The sequence below is a fragment of the Anarrhichthys ocellatus genome, unplaced genomic scaffold, assembly GCF_004355925.1.
Source record: "Anarrhichthys ocellatus isolate YVR2014 unplaced genomic scaffold, GSC_Weel_1.0 scaffold221, whole genome shotgun sequence".
Taxonomy (NCBI): Eukaryota; Metazoa; Chordata; class Actinopteri; order Perciformes; family Anarhichadidae; genus Anarrhichthys; species Anarrhichthys ocellatus.
In genome coordinates, this window is record NW_022280251.1 from 100,306 (window position 1) to 110,045 (window position 9,740).

The 9,740-nt window shown below is 42.3% G+C and overlaps 1 protein-coding gene across 1 annotated transcript; it reads left to right on the top strand.

The window, feature by feature from the left end:
- The first annotated feature begins 2,021 nt into the window (after positions 1 to 2,021).
- Positions 2,022 to 8,662, top strand: cnga1b (cyclic nucleotide gated channel subunit alpha 1b). The gene is made up of 15 exons (XM_031879053.1): positions 2,022 to 2,649; positions 3,674 to 3,789; positions 4,512 to 4,577; positions 4,652 to 4,705; positions 4,806 to 4,895; positions 5,030 to 5,134; positions 5,477 to 5,583; positions 5,696 to 5,870; positions 6,017 to 6,153; positions 6,248 to 6,420; positions 6,825 to 6,950; positions 7,062 to 7,214; positions 7,294 to 7,525; positions 8,016 to 8,191; positions 8,276 to 8,662. Exons 1-15 carry the CDS (start codon positions 2,317 to 2,319, stop codon positions 8,486 to 8,488), a joined length of 2,256 nt encoding a protein of 751 aa, XP_031734913.1. The 5' UTR covers positions 2,022 to 2,316; the 3' UTR covers positions 8,489 to 8,662.
- The last annotated feature ends 1,078 nt before the right edge of the window (positions 8,663 to 9,740 follow it).

Below are 9,740 nucleotides of genomic sequence, written 5' to 3' on the forward strand. Positions count from 1 at the left end.
CTGTAACAGAGTATTTATACAGTGTGGTATTAGTACTTTTACTGTAGTAAATTTTCTAAAAAAAACATTCTTCCTTCACTCTATTTTCATATCTGCTCTAGTAAACTTTTATTTTGTAAAGAAGAAGAGAACTGTATTCAAACCAGAAGTTCCACGTGTTTCCGTTAAATCTAGCTCGACAGTTCCGCCATTAACGGCCACCAGCCGGTAACAGCGAGTCTCCCGCAGAGAAGAGACTCAAACTAAACATCTGGTCTTTATTTATATTATAACGACGTGTTTCTGCTCCACCGTGAATCTAATAACACCTATTTATATTCAAATATGTTATTATATATAAACATTAAATATAAATCATGATTAGATTGATGAGAGGAAGAATCCACATGAAGTAAACAACGTTCATATTGACGTAGTATTGATAATAAATCGTAGTATTGATGATGAAGGATTATGGATTCTCATGGCGGACGCACTGGCCTCTGATTGGCCCAAGGGGACGGGCTGCGGGCCAATCAGAGAGCGCGCTGCGGGAGGCTGCCTCTCCTAGCAACAAGAGGGAGCTGCTGGAGATCAGAGCTGTTGTTGTTCCTCCAGGTGAAGGATGCTTCCTTGGTAGGATGCATCCAAGGAAGCATCCTAAAGAGGCTGAGACTCCTTCCTAGTCCCCAGAGAGGACACTAAGAACCTTCTTTAGCTCCTGTTCCACAGTCTCTCAGCACAAGAGCCTCCATGAGTTACGTAACTTAGGGTGATTAGTCGCCATTTTAAAAATCCTGTTAGCTGCATAAACAACAAACAACGAAAAAGACGATGAAGGAAAACACAACAAATGGACCAACAGGGAGGAGCTTAAGTCAACTCATTGATGACAACACACCTACTGAGCCAGAGAACGAGTGAGCTAACCCAGTAGCACAAAGGCTAACCCAGTAACGTTAGCATAAAAGCTAACCCAAAACCAAAAGGCTAACCCAGTAGCACAAAGCTAAACGTTAGCACAAAGGCCAATCCAGTAAAGCAAATGCTAAGCCAGTAGCTTTAGCACAAAAGCTAACCCAGTAGCAGTAACGGGTACTTTCAAGACTATTGTGCTTGCGTTTATTTAATTGTGGCATGAAACACAGTTGTTTACTCTATTACTTTTTTATTTTGTTGTTCTTTCTGTTTATTTATTGTCATGATCACTAAGCGGTTTGCGTCGCCCAGTGGGAGTCTGGGATACGACCAGAGGAGTCGCCCCCTGCTGGCCAACAGAAAGAAAGCAGGTTGATAAGTGGTGACATCACAGCATCTGACCAATGAGATGAGAGCAGCTCATCAGCGATGAGACAGAACTCTTCCTCTTCATCAGGCTCGTGTGGAGTTCAGCAGCAGGTCGGTGGCGCCCTCTGGTGGTGGAAACAAACACTTCCTATAAATCCTCAAATAACTGATGAAGGTTCATCGGAGCCAGATGAGAGTACAGGTTACATACAGGTTATCCTCATTAAATATGATAATTTATTTATCATAGTTATTCATTGTTAGTTGGATAAATTCAAGGTGTATCATCTCGTTTTACTTTACTGATTATACCTAATAATTTAATTTAATTTAATTTAATTTAATTTAATTTAATTTAATTTTGTCTTCCTGTCTTGATTTGCTTTGATTCTTCCTCCTTTTGATGAAGTGTGTGTCGTATATATGGAGAACTTAAAATAAAATAATACTAAAATCTATATTAATACATTCTCAGCTTCACACTGCATCACTTCTACTAACACCATAAAAATAATTCACACAAATACAGTTTTATGTTCTTCTGGTTTCGTTACTAAGCGACACACCATGTGAGCATTGTTAGCATTGTTAGCATGTTGAGACTCTTCGTGTTAACGCACACACACACACACACACACACACACACACACACGTGTGTGTGTGTGTGTGTGTGTGTGTGTCTGCTGACACAGGAGGATCAGATTAATCCTCCCTTCTCACTTTTCATCACCTCCTCCCTCTCAGTAAAATCTGTCCTCCCTTCTCACGTTTACTCCTCCCTCACTTTCACCTCTCACTACCTCCAGTACTCTGATCCTTTACTGCTGGAAAAGTACTGATATCACGCAGTAAAAATACTCTGTTACAGTAAAAATACTAATACCACACTGTAACAACGATGACAACAAGTCACAAAACAACTTCAAAGAGACTCAAAGTCTGAATGAACACCGAGGTCAAAAACAAGAAAAACGTTTGTTCTTCAGACCGAACATGTTTTGTTGACACTTGAACAGAATAATGAACTCACAATGAACACAGAAACAGTTTATGAAAGTAGTTTTATTGTATAAAACACACATCTCCTGCTCATCGACCCCTAAGGGTCCAGGTGAGGGCGGATCCATGAGTGCAGGTGAGACAGTATCATCTCCTCTAATCTCTTTATCCTCATCAGGTCGACTCTGCTGCTCCAAACACTCCGTCACTGGTCACATCCCTCCATTTTATCCTCCTTTCTCTCCAAACTTCACCGGATTTAACGAGGTCAGCCTTGCGTTGTGGTGGGGGGGGGTACTCCTCTGTTTCCATGGCGATGAGTTTGATTGGCGGTTGGTGGATCTAGGCCACGAAAACCCAGAGCGACAGATTATCAGCTGTCAGGTGAGTAAGGAGATTATACAACACATACATTCAGAATGATCATACACGACTCTATGTGATGCTTTTATTTTGTAGTAATAGATGTTGTTTAGTTTAGTAGAACAAAGACGCTGATCAGTGGTTCAACTGAAAGACAAAGATCCTCTGAGCAACAGTTGAGTAAGAAGAGAAGGAACTGGAAGCTTTGCATCAAGATGTGTGCAGATTTAAAGAAGAACCGGTGCAGCTGGTTTATGATTTAATATCATATTAAATCATTGATCGTGTTTCAGTGGAATCTGTAAATGATTGAATCACATATCGAGATTTGATTTAGTCTAAATTGATAATAACGAGCACACACCAACTCAAGTTTCACTTTGAGTTTAGTTTAGTTTAGTTTAGTTAGTTTAGTTAGTTAGTTTAGTTTAGTTTAGTTAGTTTTAGTTTAGTTTAGTTAGTTTTAGTTTAGTTTAGTTAGTTTCAGTTTTTCATTTCTCAAATATTTAATTCACACAAAATACACAAAAACAGGCGTTTACCATGTAGTTATTTAATATAGACTATATATTTATTGAAATACTGGGAAACATACATCGTTTTATATATATACATATATACATATATGTATATGTATATATATACATATATGTATATGTATATATACACATATACATATATACTGTACATATATGTATATGTATATATATATATATATATATATATATACATATATATGTATATATATATATACATATACATATATGTGTATATATATATATACATATACATATATGTGTATATATATATCATTATCGAGATATTAAATTATCTTTATCAGGATAGATGATTTTTTTTGGTCATATCGTTAAGCCCTACGGACAACTTCCTGTTTCACAATAAAAGCAGTCTAGAACAATAGAATTTACCAATCGCAGTTTAAATCTCTTCAATCGATATTTACGGTTCGATAATCAAACTGATTCTACATCCAGATCAACAGGATCCTCCAGGTCATCATCTGTCTTATATTCTCTCTGAACAGGAAGTCAGAGGACAGACCTTCATGGCCAAAGTGGCTCCATCAGTCCCGACCCCCATCTCCAGGTTGACTCCGCCCACCATCGTTCTACAGGACATGGAGGAGGAGCCAGGTGAGAGGTGAGTGGTTATAGTGGGTAATAATGAGTGTTGCTTTGGACCCAAGAAGAAGTTCTCTGGGTCCTTAGAGAGGTTCTTTAAGGTTTGATGGGTTGTGAGGCGGTACTATTTATAGGTCCTTTAAAGGATCTAAGGCTCCTTATGAAAGGAATATGGGTCCTTGAAGATGTTCTATGGACCCATAAACCTTTAAAAGGTTTCAGGGGTTCACAAGGTGGTTCTGTAGATTTTGGGGATCCTTTCAAGAATCCAGGGGACCTTTAAGAAGTTCTATGGGTCCGTGAAGATGTTATTAATGAGGTTTCAGGGTTCCTTGAGGAGGTTTAACAGGACTGTGAGACAGTTTTGGGATTAGGATCTAAGAGTCCTGATGGAAGTAATATGGGTCCTTGAAGAGGTTGTTCTAAGGATCCTTTAAAAGGTTTCATGAGTTCTTCAGGAAGTTTGATATGTCCTTGAAGAGATTTAAGGAGATTATGAGGTGGTCCTGAGGAATTTAGGAGTCCTTTAAAATATTGAGGGCTTCGATTAGAAAGTGTTGAAGGGTGTCCTTGAGGAGGTTTGAGGGGTCCTTGAGGAGGTTCTGTTGTCCTTCATAAAGTTCTAGTGGTCCTTGAGAAGTTCCAGGGCTCATTGAGACATTCCCAGACTGGTAGTTTGAACAGTTGAGTGAGTTGTAGTCAACAGTTAAACTAGTCCTGTCGTCTGATTCTCTGATTCAGAGCAAATCAAAGAGCCGGACCTGGAGTTCTGTTCAACATCAACAACAGCAACAACAACGAAGAAGAGTAAGTGTCTCTTTATATAAAACAATGCAGAACATACAAACAGTTTGTGTGATGCGTTTCCTGTTGTCCTCCAGGGAGGAGAAGAAGAAAAAGAAGAAAGAGAAGAAAGAGAGAAAAGAGAAAAAGGAGTAAGTCAAAAACACAGAATAGTTATTTATTTCTGCTCGCTGTAATGTTCTGTTCCCGTGAGTTGAACCTCCTTTGCTTTCATGTGCTCTTTCCTCTTAGGAAGGAGAAGCAGGAGAAAAAGGAGAGGAAGGAGAAAAAACAGAAGGAGAAAGAAGAGAAGGAGAAGGAGAAGAAGGCCAAAGAGGAGGCGTGAGTTTGGTTAATTAGGATCCACTGATTCAGAAACAGATGTTAGAGGCTTTGTTTTGTTTTACTGGAGACAAACCAGAGACAATCCTTCATTATAGTATAAAATAATAGTTATGATTCATTATTGTGTCCAGTCCTCAGGAGATCGCAGTGATTGATCCGGCAGGTAACACCTACTACCGCTGGCTGGCTGTTATCACCGTCCCCGTCATGTACAACTGGACCCTGATCATAGCCAGGTAACACACACCATTGATTATGTTCGGTTTCTGAGCCTAAACCGAAACCTGAGTCTAAACTTAGCCCTAGTTTTATTCAAGAAATTATGGAAATACAGTTAAAGCTGTGGAGTCAGGTGCCCCCAATGTCAGAAGGCAACCTGGTTTAGATCCCAACAATGCTGGTGGGTAACCAGGTTCTGTCCCGACTTTGTGAAATGGCTTCCAGGTTTCGGCCCCTGTCACTCTGTGAGTGACCATGTGGGTTTCTAGTCTTGGTTCCTGAACACAAGTGGATTTAATTTCAGTTGTCTATATGTAGTAACTGCGTGGCTGTATAAAGTGTGTTTGTGTGTGTTTCAGGGCGTGTTTCGAGGAGCTACAGACTGACTATTTGGTACTGTGGTTCCTTGTGGACCTTGTATGCGACCTCACTTACATCGCAGACATGATCTTCAGAACAAGGACCGGTCCGAACACACACAAACAGATTGTTCGATCTACACACTTAATTAGTGTATGTAATGTGACATGCATCCAAATGTACCACAGGTAAAAACCTGTTTGTTTCTGTGTGCGTAGGTTACTTGGAGCAGGGTCTGCTGGTGAAGGACGAGCAGAAGTTGCGTGAGCGCTACATGAACAGCGTCCAGTTCAAAATGGACCTGGTCTCCATGATTCCCACCGACGTGCTGTACCTCATTCTTGGCATCAAATACCCCGAAATCCGCCTCAACAAGCTGTTCAGGTTCAACAGGTACACCGAAAAAAACATTGAGTCTGGTTAACAATTTTCAAGTTACTGAAATTGCTTGAAAGAAAAAGTTCTGCATTCAAAAATGTCGTTGAGTAAAAGCACATCAACGTGTACAGGAAGTCAAACAATCTGTTTCTTTGTTTCAGGATGCTGGAGTTCTTCCAGAGGACGGAGACCAGGACTAACTACCCCAACGCTCTCCGCATCTTCAACCTTGTCATGTACATCGTCATCATCATCCACTGGAACGCCTGCCTCTACTACTCCTTCTCCAAGGCTATCGGTGGGGTTGCTGGTTTGAATCCTGACTCTGGTTGTTTTATCAGCGGTTGCTGTATAAAAGACTCTGACACCTCTGTCTCGTCCCGTCCCTCCAGGTTTCGGTGCTGACAGGTTTGTGTATCCCGACCCGGCAGATCCAGAGTTTGGTCGTCTGGTGAGGAAGTACGCCTACAGTATGTACTGGTCCACACTGACTCTCACAACCATTGGAGAGACTCCGCCCCCCGTGGAGAACTCAGAGTACTTCTTCGTTGTCACTGACTTCCTGGTGAGTGTGGCTTAAGGGGTCAGGGGTTTAACAGGTTTGGGTCCTTAAAATGTCAGTGATCTTTCAGGTTTAGTGATCTATCAGGTGTGGGTCCCCCTAATATCAGTGGTCTGCTAAGTTTGGGTCCCTACAATATCAGTGGTCTGCCAGGTTTATGTTCCCTCCAATGTCAGTAGTGTACCAGATTTACGTCCCCCCAATGTCAGTGGTCTTCCATGTTTACGTCCTCCCAATATCATCAGTGGTATACCAGGTTTGGTTACCCCAGTGGCAGTGGTCTACCAGGTCTTTTGTCCCCATAATGTCAGTACCAGTTTCGGAGAGACCCTGTCCCCTGTAGAGTACTCTGAGTACGTCTTCTCTGTCCCCTCTAACTTCCTATCTTCTCTTCTTTTCTCCTCCAGGTCGGTGTGTTGATCTTTGCCACCATCGTCGGTAACGTCGGTTCGATGATCACCAACATGAACGCTGCCAGAGCTAACTTCCAGGCTCGCATCGACGCCATCAAACAGTACATGACCTTCCGAAAGGTTAGTTCTTGTTTGTTGGACTTAGTTCAGTGGCTTATTCACGGACAGCGGTTTGTGTATAAATATACATATTTAGAATAAAGGGTGATTCTATCAAACATGGTTGTCCAGGTAACGAAGGACCTGGAGAAGCGAGTGATCAAGTGGTTCGACTTCCTGTGGACCAATAAGAAAGCAGTGGATGAAAGGGAGGTGTTGAAGTACCTGCCGGACAAACTGAGAGCCGAGATCGCCATCAACGTCCACCTGGACACCCTGAAGAAGGTCTGCACCCCCTTTCAGCAGAACTCTGATTTAAAAACAAACGAACAACCAGGTTCCTTTGTTCTGTGTCGTCCTGCAGGTTCGTATCTTTGCGGACTGCGAGGCCGGTCTGCTGGTGGAGCTGGTGCTGAAGCTGCAGCCCCAGGTCTACAGTCCGGGAGACTACATCTGTAAGAAGGGCGACATCGGCAGAGAGATGTACATCATCAAGGAGGGGAAACTGGCCGTCGTTGCCGACGACGGGATCAAACAGTTCGTCGTCCTGAGTGACGGGAGCTACTTTGGTGAGATCAGCATCCTGGCGATTAAAGGTAAGATGAGATCAATCAGTGGTTAAAGTGACTATTAGGAACTTGTATCTGGTCCTGAACCAGTCTCAGTGTAGTCCTGATCCTCTATCAGACCTCCATCAGTAACGAGACCATCAGAGAGAAGATGGTCTGTTTCTATAGAGTTATTCTTAATGCACGTCATCGGAGCCACCGGGTCGGATTCTGGTGAAACCAGATGAACTCATGCAGGTTCACGATGCTGGAGACCCAGGATGTATTGCTGGACCCGCTCAAGGGAAGGGAGGCACGGGAGAACCAGAACCAGGACTGAGAGGGGCAGACTGTCAGACCCTGCTGCAGTAAAATGAGAGGTTTTCTAAAGAGATTCTGGTGCTCAGAGACACTACCACTTTAGTCCACAGGGGGCGTAGAACCAACACTAAATGAAAGTTCCTTGTCGTGACTTTAAAGAAATACTACGTTACAAGAGTGTTTTTATTCCCTGACTGTCCTTCTCGTTCTCCAACAGGCAGCAGGGCGGGAAACAGGAGGACGGCCAACATCAGGAGCATCGGTTACTCCGACCTCTTCTGCCTCTCCAAAGACGACCTGATGGAGGCGCTGACGGAGTACCCTGACGCTAAAGCTCTGCTGGAGGAGAAGGGAAGGCAGATCCTGATGAAGGACGGACTGCTGGACCTGGAGGTATACGCTCACACGCTCTGTTGTAGTTACCCAAAAACCCCACAAAGAGGCTTTAAAAGTTAACGGTTGTCGTTGGTCCTCCAGCTGGCTGCGCAGGGCCCCGACCCCAAAGAGATCGAGGAGAAGGTGGACCGGATGGCGAGCACGCTGGACGTCCTGCAGACGCGCTACGCTCGGCTGCTGGCGGAGCGCGAAGCCACGCACAGCAAACTCAAGCACCGGGTCAACCGGCTGGAGAAGAAGCTGGCTCCGCCCCCTCCGGGTGAAGCCCCGTCCCCTCCGACACCAGAGACATAGACGACTAGAGAAGAAGAAGAAGAAGAAGATTTGTCTGCATGTAAAAGAAACTGCTGAGTCAGCGGAGACCAAGAGGACGATCGAATAACAAGAAAAATGTTATTTATGTTTCTAGTAAATATTTGACATCTTTGTGATTATAATGTATAATAATATATTAAATATTTAGCGCCACAGCTGTTTCCTTTGGGTAGTTTCTACGGCACGAAAACATCAGCCAATCGCATCTCAGGCCTTTTGTGCATTATGAGGTACTAGTACTTTCCATTTCATGCTACTTAATACTTCTACTTTTACTACATCTCAGAGGAAATGTTGTACTTTTTCCATCACTACATTTATTTGATACCTTTATTTATTTTACAGGTTCAGATCATTAATATAAAATATAATAAAATATTAAAATATGGCCTTTATAATGAGGATTAAATAAGATAAGATAAGGGGGAAATTAGCAGTTAGCAGTATATAAAGTAATTATAATCATTTATTTTTATACCACTAGTATTATTTAATTTAAATGTCTCCTTTATTACCTTTAATTAATTAATTATTAATGAAGTGATGCATTTTTTAAAATTCAAAGAAATGTCCTGTTGCTAATTTAAAATAATTAAAAACACAAGTATTATTAATAATATTTATTTATTTGGCTTCAGAATATATGAATGAAACGACGTTGACACGTCGCTCTGTCTGCGTGTCTCCGTGTGCTCGGTGGGATTTGTGGTTCTTTACTTTAAAAATAACGAGAAAACCAAGCAGCCGGGATCTGTTTCCAGGACTACAAGTACCAGCGTGCACCGCGCGGGGCTTCGCGCATGTCAACCAAGTTACAGACGCCTACTGTCTGCTTCTTCTTCACACTGCTGAGGTTTGAAAAAGCTTATTCTTCTGTTTGACTTTTAATAAAATAAACTCAGGTGCACGTTTATATTTTAATAACGGTTGTTCACTGGATGTGACGTCTGTTTCCGCCCTTTAGTAACGGTAGTGGCAGCAGTTGGTTAGCGTTAGCTCACCGGGAGCTAGCCGGCTAACATCAGTCTGAACTTGGCTGTTATCGATAACTAACTAGTTCGTTTCTTCAACATACTGTGGTGCTTTAACGTACTGTGGTACTTTATCGTACTGTGGTACTTTAACGCACTGTGGTGCTTTAACGTACTGTGGTACTTTAACGTACTGTGGTGCTTTAACGTACTGTGGTGCTTTAACGTACTGTGGTGCTTTAACGTACTGTGGTGCTTTA

Excerpts from the sequence above, each read along its gene's own strand:
- cnga1b (XM_031879053.1), top strand. The coding sequence starts at position 2,317 with ATGAAAGTAGTTTTATTGTATAAAACACACATCTCCTGCTCATCGACC. Across the intron at positions 4,578-4,651 it reads AGCAACAACAACGAAGAAGA|GGAGGAGAAGAAGAAAAAGA; the intron begins GTAAGTGTCTCT and ends GTTGTCCTCCAG. Across the intron at positions 7,526-8,015 it reads CAGCATCCTGGCGATTAAAG|GCAGCAGGGCGGGAAACAGG; the intron begins GTAAGATGAGAT and ends GTTCTCCAACAG.